General features: G+C 39.9%; 1 protein-coding gene across 1 annotated transcript in view; it reads right to left on the bottom strand.

The window, feature by feature from the left end:
• SCFD2 (sec1 family domain containing 2) overlaps nucleotides 1-18591 on the bottom strand; it is a 316169-nt gene that overhangs the window by 16914 nt on the left and 280664 nt on the right. The window contains exons 6-7 of the mRNA XM_050947619.1: nucleotides 9412-9557; nucleotides 3836-3970 (exon numbers count right to left, since the gene is read on the bottom strand). Coding sequence (XP_050803576.1) covers nucleotides 3836-3970; nucleotides 9412-9557 — 281 coding nt within the window. The remainder of the gene's footprint in view (nucleotides 1-3835; nucleotides 3971-9411; nucleotides 9558-18591) is intronic.

Here is an 18591-nt window from a genome sequence, read left to right as displayed (position 1 = left end):
CATAGACAACTTTTAAAGCCTTCATAATCTTTCTCACAGACAAGGAGAGAGTTTTGGGGGAAGAGGGAAGAGAGAAAATTAATGAATGTTATGTTTGTTTGTGTGTGTCCATTTGTCTGTTTAATTGTCCACTCAATACTACTTTTGCTACCCCAGATACATGTGCTTTCTGGAGGCTCACCCTTGCAAATGGCAAGCATTTCTTGCAAGGCTGTTGCTACCAAACTCATATACTATGTCATGGAATATATTCTCGGGGGCTCTGAGTGTCTCATTTCAAGGTCTGAGCAATTCCCCATTACTCACAACATGCCACAGAAGAATAAGTCCATAGTTTTGTTATATTTACACTGAGGTCCCAAAAGGCAGCATTTTTTTACATTCCCCAGAAATGTTCCACTTTTACTTTTGTATATCAATACATTTTTGTTCATCTCACTTAGTAGAGCAACACATTTCCAAAATCCCTGAAATTGGCGGGGTTTGAACTAAGGATCTCTCTCTGATCTGGAAACAAAAATTAGAACAGTCCCCTTAGATGGAAAAGAGGGTACCCAAACCTTGTTCTGAATTCCACTAATTGGGCTTCCCCAAAAAGAAGGGGCAAAACGGGGTGAGGGGTGGAGAAGAAAAAGAAAAGCAGAGGAGACAGAAAATGAAGAAAGGAAATAAACATGAGATAAGACAGAGAAAAGTGGCAAGATCTTCTTTTCACATATCCTTGCCCCTTTCTTCTTTTTCCACACTTTGTGAAAGTGGCCCCCCTCTGTTTGACAAGAGTGCAATCAGGAGACTGGAGGGTTAGCCTGGTAATTATATTGACCAATGATACGCTGATAAGTAATTTAGTTTCTTCATCTATGGGAACTTTTTAAGAACCATGACACAGTCAAGTAAATTTTAGAAAAACATAATTTTAACAAAATCCAATCTAACTAACATGTATAGAAGTATTTCCTTACTCATCATAGCTGGTTTCCATATCTGGGTGCACATAAAAAGTGCTCTCCTTTATAATTCACTTGCTTCATTCAGTGATGTTCTAGTAAAGTGTTTGTGACATCATAATTTGTTATCATGGAAGAAAATGTGATGTGATATAAACGCTGAACTGTAACAGCACTCAGTGAGTCATGCAGGGGAGCATATTGATTATACTGTCCTATTTGCCTGTAAAATGCCAGGCATATCTTGGTGTTGTGTAACTAACAATAATATCTTGGAGTCAAAGCAACTGCTTGCCCGCAGCCCTACCGACATGGGTGATTCCGGCATGAAGAGAGCTTTGTTGATACGGTGCATTTTGAAAGACTAACTGGTGGCAGGGTACTGGTTCTTAAAACGTTGAGCAGACAGATGAAAAATGTCCAGAGCAACCAACAGAAGAGACCCTTGGTAAAACAACAGAGAATGATTCATGACAACTACTGAAAGAGTGAACACATGTATGATTACAAATCTCTTTTAGTATCTCACATTTTTTCAGAAAAAAAAACCCAACATATTTCAGGAGATGTCAACTTAACTCCCTCCCTTTTCTACCATTTCTCAAGGATTTCACCTACTCTTTTCCCTCCCCAACCCATTAGTTAGTGCTCCCTCAACAAGTTACCTCTTACCTTAAGCAATCCCTGGAAATTCACCATTATGTCAGTATGGAACAATGGGGCTCTGCGCAGGGTTTGCCTGCACAGGTCCAGCTGCAGGAGTGTGACCTGAGATCATCCACTCTCTGGAGAAGAGACCGATTTTGGTATATGACTGTACAGAACCTAGCACAATGCAACCTCGACTTAGATGGCATATAGGTGCTAGTGTAATAACAACAACAATTGGGTAGACCTAGCAACTGGTCAATGTTGAAAATGGCTCTATCTGAATGTTATACTTTCTGGAGACCACACATATGTTTTTAGAAAAACTAATTTATGTTAAAAAAGAATAAGGAGTACTTGTGGCACCTTAGAGACTAACAAATTTATTAAGCTCAAATAAATTTGTTAGTCTCTAAGGTGCCACAAGTACCCCTCGTTCTTTTTGCTGATACAGCTACCACTCTGAAACCTGTAATTTATGTTCCTGCTTTAAAAATAAAAAAAATAAACAAGCAAATAAAATCAATAAATGCAGATGTAAATTACAGGGAAATTTCCAGTAAATAAAACCCAAACATCATGTGTGCACAAGCTCATTTATATGCTTTGATAGTGGAACGTCTTTTTTTCTTTCTTTCTTGGAGTTACAGCATGGATTGTTCTTCAGAAATCACACAGGTGTAGTAAGATCTTTCAGAGGCAAAGAACTGTGGGTCAGTTTTTAGGTCTTCCAACCCTAACAGTGTATCTTTATACTAGGGCTGTCGATTAATCACAGTTAACTCACATGATTAACTAAAAAAATTAAATCGTGATTAAAAATTAATTAATTGTGATTAATTGCACTATTAAACAATAAAATACCAATTGAAATTTATTAAATATTTTTGGATGTTCTTCTACATTTTCAAATATATTGATTTCTATTACAACACAGAATACAACGTGTACAGTGGTCACTTTATATTATTATTTTTATTACAAATATTTGCCCTGTAAAAATGATAAATAAAAGAAATAGTGTTTTTCAGTTCACCTCACCAAGTACTGTAGTGCAATCTCTTTATCGTGAAAGTGAAAATTTACAAATGTACATGTTTTTTGTTTCATAACTGCACTCAAAAACAAAACATTTTAAAACTTTAGAGCCTAGAAGTCCACTCAGTCCTACTTCTTATTCTGACAATCACTAAGACAAAGAAGTTTGTTTACATTTACGGGAGATAATGCTGCGTGCTTCTTATTTACAATGTCACCTGAAAGTGAGAACAGGCATTCACATAGTACTTTTGTAGCTGGGGTTGCAAGGTATTTATGTACCAGGTATGCTAAACAGACTCCAATACCACCGCTCTCTTGTACTTAATCATAAATGCCTAAGAAAGAGAACAGATCATATAGAACACATCCTCCCTAACCACAACACCCCTCACTAGCGCTCCCTTCCTTTGGGAGTCCTTGGAAACCATCTGCATTTAGGAAGGTAAGCAAGGTCCCCTGCCTCACCCAGGCTTCTGCAGGTTGGGTTACCCCTTCCTCATCTTGAGCTGGAGAAATATGGCCCACAGAAGAGCAGCTCTTGCCTCTTTTATAACTTTTTGCCCCCTTTGTCAGGTGACATCCTCCTCAGCTCCCTGAGTGATCACAGCCTCCTGCCTGCTGCCTTTGTTGCCAAGATGACCTCTCCATGGCTAAATAGTTCTCTGGGTTGGGAGCCAGTATATTGTTTATAGTTATTTCATTTTGATAGGAGAGCACTTAATGTCAATGGTCCTCTCTTGTTATTCTTTTGCCACCAGCCTTTTGAATTTCAGCCCAGCATGGAAGCAACAGACAACGGAGAAGGCAAAAGGCTGCGCTTTCAAAATGGAGCTGTTACAGCTTGGTCAAGATACATACAGGAAGTTCATAATTCAGCATCTGCTTTTCTAACATAGTTTTTAGAACTGAATTAAATAAACATGTATAATAATATAAATAGACACATATTTATATCTCTCCATATAGATATATACACCTATGTACACACATATGTATAAGTATTACTGGAATAATTAGGTCTTCATTTTCTTGAGCATTAATCTCATCCAGTTATTACAATGACGAAGGCAAATACAGTTGTGTACCACTTCCTGGGCAGCTAGTGGAAGTATACACAACCATATATAATAGCAATGGCTGAGATGTTAAACTATGGACAGATGCAGATTTTATATATGAACTTGGGATGGCTGCTTTACCTTCATGAACATGCTGAATCCAGTTTTCAGGAGATCAGTGAGGCCTGCAGATAGGTGCTCAATATCAACAGAGTCAGGTCGATCAGAATTGAATATCTCCTCTACCACCTGCTTCAGTAATGGCTTGTAAGTGGCCTGCAAAAGTAGAATATGTGCTGAAAATAAAATGGCCTGTACTTGTGGCTAGTTGCTTTTCTTAGCATTTCATTTCCTTTAAAGGAAACAAAAGCTTTTGTCACAGAATGGAAACTGATTGGACATATTTACAAGGTTGAAGCAACAATTGTATTTGCAACACTACATAGCAATGATATGCACAGGATTCTCATCTAATTGAAAAGACAGGTAAATGCAGTATTTACCCAGGTGCTGTGTGTACTCCATGTGTAAAGGGAGGCAAGGAAAAAATGTGTGAAGATTCTTGTGGGAGAAGACGTCAAGCTGCCAGTCGTGGCCGTTACTATTAGCAGAGTAGAGCGTATGGGCTTAGGCTTCCTCTCCAACTCAAAGCTCCTTTAGGGTCATACAGAGAGGGTGGCGAACTGTCACCACACCTGTAAGTTATCTCGAATCCAGAAGGCATAATTACAAGGAGACATGTGGCTTTGTTGAACACTTAAACAGAAATGAGTACTATGATTTGTTTGAGTTAATTTAGTGTGTTTGAAACAGGCTGTCCTGGCAGCTAGAGAAGGGCATATCAAGTAAAATGTGAAATAATAATTCAGTCCCTACTCCCAGACTAGGAAGTGCTATAGAAGGAATGATCATGCACCTCTAGCTCTCTCTCCCTGCAGAGGCAGCCACTCCTGCTCCCTAGCTACATAGGAGAACGGGGACAGATTAAGACAATCTGGGGCCTTAGGTTCATAATAACATAATGACATGCAGTCTCCTGTGGTTCTGTCCTCCCAGCCCAACCCTCCATCTGGAGTGATGGTGGCAGGACCAGGGGCCCGTTTCCCCTGAAGGTGTTGCAGTAGGAGCCCCCATCCCTTTGGATGCAGCAGGGGTGACAGCACAGGTCACCTGTCCCACACAGAGTCAGGGGGCAGTAGAGGGAACCCACATACTTCCCCTGGCAGTCAGTTACTTAGGTGGGCATGTTTGCCACATACAAAGGACTGCTCAACACCTAAATCTTAGATCAACCTAGCTATGTTGCTCATGTGAAATTCACACCCATGAGAGCCATAGTTAAGCTATAGCTATGGGGGGAGGAATAGCTCAGTGGTTTGAGCATTAGCCTACTAAACCCAATCCTTGAGGGGGCCATTTAGGGATCTGGGGCAAAATCAGCACTTGGGCCTGCTAGTGAAGGCAGGGGGCTGGACTCAATGACCTTTCAAGGTGCCTTCCAGTTCTATGAGACAGGTATATCTCCATATATCATTTTTAATCTGACCTAACCCCGGTGTGGACATTGCTAGGTTGCAGAAAAATTCTTCCATTGACCTAGCTACTGCCTCTTGGAGAGGTAGATTTATTATATTGACAGGACAATCTCTTCCATCACTGTAGTAAGTGTCTACACTACAGCACTACAGTGGTGCAGCTGCAGCTGCACTCCTGCAGTGTTTCTAGTATAGACTTACACAGAGTCTTCTGTTTGTGTGGTGTTGGCAGAACCCCCTAGAGTTAGTGAGTCTTGGAGTGAACACTCTGCTGAGAACATAGAGCTGTTCACATCCCTCAGAGCTATTATTTCATGCTGTCTGCAAACGCACTGGTTTTCTTCACAAACATGATGGCTAAAAACTTAGTTTTGTTTTTCTAAATGAAAGCTGAGATTCTGATGTAGATTCCCACGTGGGGAAAAGAAGGGAAAGACCCCTTCATCCCTGTTGTCTTCAGGATGTGGCCAGCTGGTTCCCTTCCCAGAACTTCAGGGTTAGTTGAATGGCATGTCCTCACTGAAAGCTGGTCTGTGCTGCCTGTCCCTGCCCCCAGAAGCACATGGAAGCACTTCTCTTGCTCCTGCTAAGCTACATCTTTAACTCCTATGGTCTAGGACACACAAGGTGACATTGGACCAATGGGAAATCCTGTCTGTTGGCCAAGCTTCTAGCACACTCTGGGATGGTCTGAATGTCTGAGTGTTAAGGGGTCAGTACAGGTGGAGTATTTAAAGATGTAAATCTCTTCCTGTTCCCCCGAAGATACTAATTTAAATGTAGGGTGCAGTGAGCCTATTGGTCATCCCTTGAAAAAGACAGAAAGAGGAAGGGGTTTGCTAGCTGCCTTTGAAGATCCAGGATAAGTCCAGCAAACTACCCCAATGGTCTGAGATTACAGGGATCCTCCACTAGAAGGAAGAGAAGTGATCTTCAGCAGAGGTGGTGGGGGAAGCACTCAGACTCATATCTGATATTTAGAGGTCTGAGTATCAGAGCCCTCTGAATATGAATATTATCCAAACATTAAAACACAAATACAGCCCACACTCTGTAAACACGCCCTCAACCATTTTGAGACATTGGGTCTGATTTTCCTTACACCAACAAGATGAGAGGAGTGGTATTTTTTGTGACATGGACAGCTGTCAATTAGTGAATGGACTGAGATCACAAATTCTTTGCATAGTACACCAAATAGCTATTAGGTGATAACTTTCAGTGTCTATCAACCTGGGCTGACTTTGAACTGGTGATCTAGAGATGAAAGGGTCTATATTCCATTACCAATGGCTTGAGCCATCCAGCATAAAACTCCACGTAATATCAACTTAAAGCCACAAATGAGCAATAGAAATGCATTAAAAATGAAAAATTTGGAGCAGAGATCAAAACCAAAGTTAACCAGAAACCTATTATATGAAATAGAGGATAGATATCATCTGAATGCCTTCATAGATGAATACTTAACATCTAAGATTTTCAAAGGTGACTAATGAGTTTGGGAAGAGCTGCTCAAAATATTTTTGAATCTTCTTTCCAGCAAAAAATGCCATTTTGTGAAAACCAAAATGTTTCATGGAGCGTACCAACTTCCAGGAAAATTTCCCTGTGAAGGTTTCTCAGGTTCAAGATGGCACTACTAAAGAGATCCACCCCTGAATTGCCAATGGCTCATGGAGAGGAGAGAGCACTTACCTGGAATGTGGGATACACAGGTTCAAGATCCCACTCTGCCTGATTTAGAGCAGTGACTTGAACCTAGGTCTCCCACTTCCCAGAGGAGTTCCCTAGCTACCAGGACACCAGCTATTCCTGGGCCACCCAAAAAATGAGAGCCATGAAATCACTAGTCATTTTTTAAAATCTTGGCCACAATATTTACAATGCTTTTCAAAATATAATGTAATCTCCTTCAATTCCTACATTAGACTGACAATAACAAAAAACTTATATCCTAATGCCTACATTAAGATCCTATCTGGAGATTTGACACTGCTAACATTTTTTTTGTATAAAACCGTGTTTAAACACAGCTTTTGCTAGGAAGATGCTAACAAGTGGACCATATAGACAGACCAGGTTACCAAAAATTGTGTAAGTAACCAGAATGAGAAATGACAGGAACAGAGCAGCAGTTACAAGAACAGGCAGAGCAGAAACATTTGTTGTGCAATCCTGTGACACATGTAACCATGAGGATAACTGATAGGCTAACTTTACATAAACACTCATTAGCCTGTTTAATACAGGACATTTGTGGTGATAATAAAAGTTCTCTTTAAAGTTTCCTAGTAACTCTGTTAGCAACAGTATATTTTGGGATATGAACTCAATCAGAATAACTGCCCCAAAACATATCAATGCTGATAAAATGTCTATGAAATATCAAGAACCCTACATAGGTGTTAACACACTTTCAGATCTCAGTATAGACATGGCCCCTGGCAGGATGGGCTGAAGACTGGGGACTTTATCTGTACATAATAGAGATTAAACTAGGGTTTTTAAGGCTAGGCTCCTGGCCCAAGGAGCCATAGGCTGGGCTCTGTTTGGTGGCTTAATCAAACGTGAGGCAGTAAACAATAGTCTTATCCAGAGAACAGTATAATGCTCCAGTAGCCACTCAACTCCTCCTACCAGTTCATGTTTTTGTCCCACCTGGAAATGCAGTGTCTCCTGATTCCCTGCAGTGGGTGTCTCCTCTCTGACTGACAGGCACTGGGAGCAATATATACAGAAATGCGCACCCCTATTACATCACTCCTTAGTGGCAGCTCTGAAAAATCCCTCTACTCAGAAAACCCACAGCGCCCCAACTCATAAAACAGTAACTTTTGTTCTTTTCCATTTAAAAGGAGAGGGACCCTGGGTCCCTGCAACTCTCTCTCTTTGTAGCAGCTGTAGCATGGCAGTAACTGACTAAATACAGGGGGAAAGGACTTGGGATCCATCCACAGAGGGATGCTTGACAGAAAAGGGGAGCTTGTTTGTATATGTCCCAGCCACCCCAAAAATCCTGACCACAGTGAATCTGCAGATCTCTTCCTAATCTCCTTCTGCATGATCAGCTAGCACAGTACATAGCTAGGTTAGGCAGCTGTAAGGAATTAATGGATCCTTTATCTCCATAAAAGGTGTTCCAGGACTTGGCCCTAAATGAGTAGAAGTGGGTTAAAACCAAAGAACATACTGATGCTAGCTACATTTCTAGGAATCTTTCAGAAGTACTTTTTTTATCATGCTGAGTATTCTGCACAGAGCTACCTAATGAATATTTTGATTATATTTGTTATAATCAGCCATCATTCTGGTCATAAATGCCAGAAGATGTCAGGATTAGGTTTTCTGTTTTGACAGCCATTGCAATTGCAGCGGGATCCGTGTCAGGCTTTCATCTGCCTCTCCTACAGTTCTTCCACTGCACGGCCTCTTCAGCAATGTTGTGTAAAAGCCAAATTTCCATTGCTACATAGCATTGTTTGACTTACCACTAGACTAAGTTTATCCATTTGTTGGTCTGCAGTACACTGAAGTTTCAAAGGAGTCTTTCTGGCTAAAGACCAGGGACAAGCTTAATGGTCTTTTAAAATCTGAAATTACTACATGTGCTTTCCATGTGGCAAACGTCCATTTCCAACTGAAGAAGTTTTGTAATTTAGGTGGGGGGTGGGGCGGAAACTACCTTTGGTCAGGATGATCTATGCTACAAGAAAATCACATTACTTTTACTAAACAGAAGCTGTATTATCAGGCAATTTTTACAGCAAGACCCTTGCAATTGTGGAAATCTGAGAAAAAATACTTTGAAACACAGTCCCATGTAGGTACCTAGACATAATTTCAATATACAGTAGTGGATTCTGGTCCTGTGTAGTCATATGAAATGTATACAATATCACTACATCATTGTTAAACAAATACTGAAGCCCTTACTCAGGCAAATTCCCACTGAAATCCAATGAAGTCAAGGGAAGTTTGCTTGAGTCGGGACTAACTAAGGACCTCAGGAGGCTGCTGCTGCTGAGGTCAATTCTCAAACCTATTTCCAAAAACATTCCATGGGGTTGCAGAATATGTTTTGTATTCATACACAAGTAAATTAGTCACATCTGTGAAACTGTAATTTTGACCATATGCTAGAACAACATAACACAGATGGAAAAAGGATTATCTACTTACCTGACAGGTATTGCTTCCTGGGACATACACAGAATTAAACTGTTTCATGTGCATTCGAGCTCTTGTAACATCCCTGAGGGACTTAAAGATATTGTCCACTGCAACCGTAGCCTTCTGAAACGTCAGTTGAAGAGACGATTCACAGCCTGAAACAATACAGAAACACATGGCCGTGTGAACGAAGGTCTTTCCATATTTTGATAATGAGCAGTGGGAAAAGGATGATGAGGAAGAAATTTTAAATTAGTTCATAATATTTTTAGACTTTAGAAATCAACATATATATACACACAACACACTCCCAGCATAGAACAGTTCAGTAAAGCAGTCACAAATCCTAGAGAGTAAACAAAGCCAACAATGGATGAGTTACATGTGCATCTTGGATTATGAAACAATTTAACAGCAATACCATAAATTCTGTTTGCTACAGTAGGCAGAAAAGGTAGTTATGCTCCTAGATCTTTAAGGAATAGAACCCTGTTAAAGAGGGCACCTTCATTTTTCAGTCTGCTCATTGTGACACAATCGTGCACGGAAGTTTACTCACAACATAGTACCTGAACCTTTGCCTGCAGTCCAATGACCAAGAAGCCATTTCCGAGCTGTGTAGAACTGAATGACTTAATGACAAGTATTCTGAATTGTCAAGGAAGATGCAGTATTATCCAAAAGGAGATATGTTCCTCACTAATTCATAATTACTATAATTTTTTTAAATTTATTTGCTGAGAGCAGCTCAACCTAAGATGTGAATGTTAATTTTCATTGAGGCCTTACTTTTTAACCCAATTATCTCCACCGGGTGCAGGCACAAAGGAGTTGATGGTCAAGTGATTTCTCCAAGCCATATCCAGTTGGAAGCCCAGGACTTAGTAAGGAAGGATTCTAGTCCTTGGCTCTACTCACCACACCATCTGACCCATATCACAAAACAGAATGGGAACAGCACTTCCTAAACTTAAATGGCTCAAGTTAGAGAATTACTGGACAATTCATCGTTTATATTGAGATGCTTGTTGTTCCTGCCAACTGTCTGCACAACTCTCTCCCTGCCTAGTTTTCTGCTCTCATTTCTTCATCATTCTCCCCACTGCCTCTAATAGTAAAGGATAAAGAGAGTGTAAGACAAACCCCTACTCTCATCCTCACAAATAACTTACCACTGGGGACACAGGATGCATTCTGTTTTGCTGGTTTACATCCTGATTCTGTTGGACTGATCCACATGGGCAGGCCCTTACATCTGCCTGCAATTCCACTGGCATAAGTGGGGCTCCCTCCAGGCATGAAAGACTGCCTACATGTATCAGTATGCAGGAATGGTGTCTTGGGATGGCGTCCTGTAACAATGCTTAATCAATACTAAAGACTTTGGTTTTCCATGAATGGAATAATGGCCAAATGTTTCTACGCAGCAAACAAAGACAACAAGAAAAGCAAAACTTTGTAGATTTAAAGAGATGCCTAACTAAGGCCTTTAGAATCATCACCTGTCAAACCATCAATGAAACACAAATCTCTGTATTCTGCAGAGCAAACATTAAGAACTTTACAGTGCTGAAAATATTCCTACAAGATTATTTTTAGGTATTGAGACTGAAGTAACAGGTTCTTTATTTGTCCAAATACTAGCTCAAAAAGAATTTGGGTCAGATCCACAGCTGGTATATCAGGGCAACACTCCATTGGATTTTCATTTGTGCTACAGCTGAGGATCTGGCTTTCTAACTATTCATAGCCATTGTGTGGTCTAGTAATGCACTGGGACTGGGAGCCAGAAACTCCTACATTCTAACCCCATCATTGACACTCAGATGTCCTTGGGCAAGTCACTTGAAATCTAGTCAATTTTTAAAAAGTGAGTGAAAAGTTGTTTCAGGTACTGTGTTTGTTCAAGTCCCTCTGCAAACTATTGTGCTTTTACAATAATCGTTTCCTGTTTTTAAAACATGCTTCTCTCTCTCTTGTTGCTGTGTGAACAATCTGCACAGCCACGGAAACTAATTTAGGCCCTAATCCTTCAACTGACAAGTGTACCTGCTTCCTACCAATGACAGGCCAGGGTACCCCAATCCTTCAGACAATTATATATGTCCACATCTTTACTCACATGAGCAGTCCCATAGACATCAGTCTACTCCTCTGGGTAAAGTTAAGCATGTGTGTGTTTGTAGGAATGGAGCCTGATTCTATAGTGAAACTACCAAATACATAAATTTGTGCTACTGAATGCACAAAGTAAATAAACTGGGGGAAAAACGTTTTTGCTCTAATATCTGTCAGCTGTAGTAAGTTTTAATGTTATTTCTAACAATAGTAGCTAAACAAATTCAGATAGATTTTAAATAGACAATGTTCTTTTAATCTCTGTCTTGTTTTCCCAGTGAGTAAAATGAGGGTCCTAATACTTCAGTGGGGTACTCAAAATGTATCTGCCTTGATGGGGGTGGTCACTCTCTCTCTGCTATATTAAATTCCATAAGAGCCAAGCTCCCTCCTGGTATGTAAACACTAGAAGTAAGCTTTTTCTGACTAGCACAAGTTATTTTTCCTTTGTATAAAGTGCTTTCTTCAACCTTTTATGAGAAGAAAGCCATTGCTTTTGGCCAAAACACATCTGGAATGTTTTCTCTTGCTAGTGAACCACAGCACTCTTTGTTAAGCAAGGTCAGGCAAAGCAAAACCACATGAGGCAAAGTTTGTTGCTTTGGCTTTGGATATTTTCCTTTTTTTTCGGGGGGGGGGAGTTATTTTTTGTCATTTAAAACTCCATTGTCATGTTCTTATAGTTATTTTTCTCATTAGCAGAGACTACTCTGTATACAATTTCTTCCTTCTTCTATTGACAGCTTTTTTACTTAAGAAACGAACTTCAGATCAGAATTTTTAAACTTTCCACCCTCCACTTCTTCTGAAATGTAATGACCAGTCACTGAGGCCCATTGCCTTGAACTCTGTGCAGTCATTTATGCCTGTGCAAAGTGGGCATGAAATGCTACCACAAGTGTCTGTGAGTGGAGAGTTCTTATTTGGCAACATATTACAGCTCCATTGCTGGTGTGCGAATTACTGTACTGGGGGAAAGGCAGCAAGAATCAGGACCTGTATGTATACGGTGCCACAGGATAGGGACTCCATATAGTTACTATGATAAAGTTCCTCCTCTACCTTGGTGGGTCCTGCGCTTATTGGCAGATTTTCACACCTTAGTGATCTTCCCCTCTGGTGGAACCCACAGTCTGGGCCAACTCCTCCTGTATCTGATCAGGAGTTGGGAGGTTTGGGGGGAACCTGGGCCCATCCTCTACTCCGGGTGCCAGCCCAGGGCCCTGTGGATTGCAGCTGTCTATAGTGCCTCCTGTAACAGCTGTGTCACAGCTACAACTCCCTGGGCTACTTCCCCATTGCCTCCTCCAAACACCTTCTTTATTCTCACCACAGGACCTTCCTCCTGGTGTCTGATAACGCTTGTACTCCTTAGTCCTCCAGCAGCTCTCACTTTCAGCTCCTTGTTCCTCTTGCTCCCAGCTCCTCACACACCATCCACAAACTGAAGTGAGCTCCTTTTTAAACCCAGGTGCCTTGATTAGCCTGTCTTGATTGGCTGCAGGTGTTCTAATCAGCCTGTCTGCCTTAATTGGTTCTAGCAGCTTCCTGATTACTCCAGTGCAGCCCCTGCTCTGGTCACTCAGGGAACAGAAAATTACTCATCCAGTGACCAGTATATTTGCCCTCTACCAGAGTCCTGTACCACACTGGCCTGGGTCTGTCACATAACACTAAGATAGTCGCAAACACTAGCAATTATCATTTTGTGTTCTTTTGCTTTTATTGAATCTTCTATTTTCATATATCTTAGCCACAGTTCTCTTTATTTATTTATTTATTTTTATTTGAGCCTGGCGATTGTTTGGTTGTTATTCTCTCTGCATTTGGCACATAATCACAGCAGGTCTTGTTTTGCTTTCTTTGTTGAGATCAACCTGTTGTTAATGCATTTCTTGATTAACTGCATGCCCTTTAATTACTTGACTAACTACCCATCTTATTTATAAACATTGATTTTACATGTACCCATTGTTTTTACAGTTTATGTTAACAGAGTCAGATTTTAAGGCCATTAGATCACTTAGTTTGATGTCCAGTATAACACAGGCCCTATAATTTCATCTAGTTACTTGTGTATTGAGCCCAATAATTTTTTTTTTGTAACCAATGCATGCTTTCCAGGAAGGTATCTAGTATTAATTTAAAGACTTCAAGAGATGGAGAATCCAGCACTTCCATGGGTAGTTTGTTTCAATAGTTAATCATCCTCACTGTTAAAAATGTATGCCATATTTCTAATTTGATACTTGTCTAGCTTTAACTTGTATCCATTATAAAGATGGAATTTTAAAAGGACCTTATTTTATGAAATATTTATTTTAATTTGTTTCGTATAAATTTCTATGCACTTTCTAGGATTCACTGGCTTTAAAATTTAAAAGGAAGCATTAATTTTTATATTGCACGTCAGATTCCAGGAAAGGAAATAAGGAATCCTTCTGTTCAGCCTAGAAACAGATTCCAAAAAATCAGCCTAGACTCTTCAAGACAATTTACAGTGACCTAACACGTGTGCAATCTGAGACACCAAGAAAACCTTATATTATGAAAATACTTTTGTCATAAACAGATAGCTAAGGGTTAATGTCTCTTTCACCTATAAAGTGTTAACAAACAGTGACCTGCAACACCTGACCAGAGGACCAATCAGGAGACAAGATACTTTCAAATCTGGGTGGAGGGAAGCCTTTGTTTGTAGTTTTTGGGTTTTGCTTTGTTCTCTCTAGGCTCTGAGAGTGACCACACGTACCTACAGGCTATCTAATCTTCTGTTCCAATTTTGTAAGTACAAAAGTAGAAAGACAGTTTAGTCTTTTTAATTGTTTTTCTGTATTTGCAACTGTGTATCTGGCTGGTAGAGTTTTACTGTGTATTTGGGTGAAAGTATTCTAAATTGTATTTCTGCTGGAGAAAGCTTTCTTTCTATTGTCTATAAGCTGAAAGACCCTGTAACTTTTTACCATCTAAATTGCAGAGCTAGACCTTTTATTTTTTCTTTCTTTTTATTAAAAGTTTTGCTTTTAAGACCTGTCTGATTTTTCCCCTTGTTGAGGCTCAAGGGAATTGAGTCTATACTTAACAGGGAAGGAGAAGGGAGGGGGAGAAAAAGGAGGGTGGAAACCCACCTGATTTCCCTGTGTTGTGATTCAAAAACTTTGAATCACGGTGATCTGCTAGTGTACCCAGGGCAGGAAAGATCTGGGAGGAAGAAAGGAGAAGGGGGAATCCCTTTGTTTAGATTCACGGAGCTTGAATCTGTATATTTCTCCAGGAGCCCAGGGAGGGAACACCTGGAGGGAAGGAGGGGGAAGGGAAATGGTTTATTCCCCTTTGTTGTGAGACTCAAGGAATTTGGGTCTTGGGACCCCCAGGGAAGGTTTTGGGGGAGACCAGAGTCTATCAGGCGCTCTACTCTAAGTCCTGATTGGTGGCAGCACTACAGGATCTAAGCTGGTAATTAAGCTTAGGGGAATTCATGCTAGTACCCATATTTTGGACGCTAAGGTCCAGATTTGGGAATTATAGTATGACAACTTTACATAAGAAAAATGTATATTGTGGAGTTCAAACAGAGAAACTTGCTAATAATAAATATTCTGCTCAGGGTTTCATTAAGTCAGGTTGATTACAAGTATTTAGTGAGTACTTCGATTTCAAGCAATCATTTTCTTCCTCTGACTTTTCCCATTTTAGAGCTATATTCTTTCACATTTAGAAATCCATGGCATACTGCACAGCTGGGTATAGATTATAAACCACTGTAAACTCCTCTGGGATGGAATATAGTCAATTCTAACAATTATTCTAATTGGATTAAAATGACTAAGGCACACAGTTACGAAAACCATCTCCCTGACATTCTTTAAACTGTTACCATAATTGTTTTCCAGATTCTACCATTTCAACCTTTAGAGTCCTGCAGACTCCACGTTACCGTCCCTCGCGTTCAATGTATCAGCATCAGAAACTTCTGCTATAAACTAGAACCACAGGCATCCAAAGCTCTAGGATAAATTTTTCATTAGCATGTTAGATTGTCAAAGTGCACCATACACATTAGAGAGAGACAGAGAACTAATGTGCAAATTGATATATGAAGTGATTAGAGAGGGTTGTAGCCTCATCTCGTAGCTCTTCGAAGTGGGACAAAATGGGCAGTTGACATCACTGAAGAAATAGGGTTGAGGTAAAGGCCTGGGGGTCCTGGGAAGACAACAGTGATGAAAAGTGTGCCCTGGGGGAAGTGCCTATTTTCTGCTTTCATACCCAGAAGTAGAAGTTGGCATTTCCCAGGTTTTGGATCCAGTTTGGAGTCTGAGGACGCTTAGATCCAGAGTTCCAGTTCAGGGCCATCTCCAATCTCTTTCCTTCAGCTATCCTGAATAGTATATATTCCTTCTGTGCCACCGGGAAAAAACTCCATTCACATGGTAATAAATCAGACAACTCCAGTCAAGTTGGACTTTTTTCAGATAGTTCTCTTTGGAATCAGAGTTTGGCTTTGTCCTTGTTAGTGGTTTGGGCACGCTGGCACCAGCAGGCCACAGTGTTCTAGATAAAAAATGCTCACACCATCATATTATGGAGTAACAGGAAGTGCTGCAGGGATAAGAGGGGGTACAAGACTGTGCTGGACAATGAATGTGCATGTACTCTTGATCTACAGTAAGGATTTGGTATTTTGTTCCACTGTTCTGTGGCAGAGCCTACAGAAAAAACATTTGTCTGTCATGCCTTTCTCAGTTGCCCACACAGTGCGGGAAGGAGAGAGCTCCTTTTAAGCCCCCCTGTCCATCAGAAAAGTGGCTGTTTTGGGACTATGTTGATCCAGAAAGCTCAAATGCCTGAGGAAATCAAGTCCTTCATTTCTCTACTTGGCAGCATGACAGTTATATTCTTCTCCTTTCAAATGTATTTTTAGTTTTTCAATCCCTTATGCTAGGCATTAATAAAATATCCCAGGTTCTTTGAAACTTGTTATGTATTCGCTGTACTATAATATGTCTGTAAAATGAAAGCAACTTTGCCCTGATCTGTTGCCAAAAATCAGGAAAACAAAGGCAGTTGTGTTGAACAAATGACATGCTCCTACAAATCGCGCCCTATTCACACCTTTCATGTCAGTGGGAGTTGTGTATACGTATGGAGAGAAGAACAGAACCTTTATACTCTAGCTTTTTGATGTTATCAAGAAATATGTTCCTTTTCACAATAATGCAGAAGTGGAATATATTAGCTGGAGTACAGCTCATGTGTTAATTAAAATAACCTTAGCTGTTACTGATTCTTCATTATAAAATGGAGGTAAAATAGCATATCAATCTTCCTACATGTGGAGGAAGGAGTTTAAAGGATTGTCTACTATGGGAAATTTTTGGATATTGCCTTATTATTGCAAATATAAAATAATCCCACTTGTGAAAATGGGAAAATCCCTATTAATGGCTTATGGGATTGGAGATCTTCAAGAAGTAGCATTCGTGTAAAAATTCTAATATCGTACAGGAAGAGGACATTCAGACTTTGTGCTAATCTAAGCCTGTTCAACTTTCACTGACTTTACCAGGAGTTGAGGGGGTTTAGAAGCACACAGTCTTCATTCAGCAACTAACAGGATTCAGCCTCTGGTTGGCCCACTTTTGATTTTCCCTAGATCTCCGTCTGAGTCATATCATGGCTTTTCTTTTGTGAATAGCAGAACTATGAGAACTAGAACCAGTGGATTTCCACATAAAGTTTAAAACAAGAGAAAAATGGAGTTGTTCTTCTCTTTAACCCACAGTAATTATAGAAACCAAACTGTAATATGTTTATTTGACAGATTTCTAAAACTGAAAAAAAATCAGTAAAAACCTACTTTAAAAGGAAGACACAAGATAGATCTGTACTGTGAACCTATCAGCTTTGTCAGTGAGTCTTTAAGTATGTTACTGCTTTATTTTCCTCTACAGGAATACACTCCCAACTGAGACTTTCAAGAAGACTCATTGTGCATCGGAAAATCACCTTCACACATTGTTACTATACTTTGTGTCTATTAGTATATAGTACAGGCATTATAAGTAAGCTTTTGTTTCTTCTAAAATAATATACAATCATTGCAATTTAGCATGACACCAATGTTCTTTCTGAGAGATGCCCTTAATAAAGATAACGCTGTTTTCAAGGCTGCAAACTCAGGGAAAGATCAAACACTCTTTTAAAGCTCATGAGTTCACTGAGGTTCACAGTGTAGGGCCATTGTTCGGAACAACTGAGGCATAGTGCAGCCAGCATCAGAATTGTGACAAGTGAATGTATAAAGTACTTGCAAAAAACAACCAACAAACCCCCCTGAAAACCATGCCACTGGGTTGGTGGGAATGTTAAGCTGTTCTAAGAGCACAAGCAAAATGATGCGTTGAAATAAAAATCATCACTCAGAACAACAACAAATCCCAGCACCAGGATCTCATTATGAATGTTGGTTTTTTGTACATGTGCAAAGTTGGCTGACTTGGACTGTTATGCATCAGCAAGAGACAAAGAAAGAATAGAGGGCCAAGATACTGATCACAGCACCATTTCTTAAACTAATGAAAATCTCACATTTATTCTTTTATTTTGTATTAGAGGAATATTATGCCTCTCATTTTCTAGCAGATTAATATAAAAACATATACACATACCCCTCCACTCCCACATGTTTCATAATAGTTTATTAGAACATGAAAGCTATTAAGAAAAATGTAGGGAATGTGTATCTCAGTATCCATATTACACATATGCAGGTCTTTATACCTATCAGCTAGGAGAAAAGAGCCATAATAATCAGAACTAAAGTGGTATTTATGGGATATCACCTTCAGCCCTGATGGATCCCAGCATGCTTTACAATCATAATTATAAATAAGAATTAATTCGCTCCTCGCTGGGGTCAAACCCATAAGCTGTTTAACACTGTACAATGACACTGCTGGATAGTTTAAGAGAGGGCAGGGAGTGAAGAATACCACTATAGCCCAGCTGAAATTATAGGAGAAATGTAGAGTCAGAATTTAATTACACAAATTAGAACTCAGTGAATTA

Source organism: Gopherus flavomarginatus, chromosome 3 (genome assembly GCF_025201925.1).
Source record: "Gopherus flavomarginatus isolate rGopFla2 chromosome 3, rGopFla2.mat.asm, whole genome shotgun sequence".
Classification (NCBI taxonomy): Eukaryota; Metazoa; Chordata; order Testudines; family Testudinidae; genus Gopherus; species Gopherus flavomarginatus.
The sequence above is the reverse complement of the archived record's forward strand: the minus strand, read 5'-3'. Positions and strand labels throughout refer to the sequence as shown.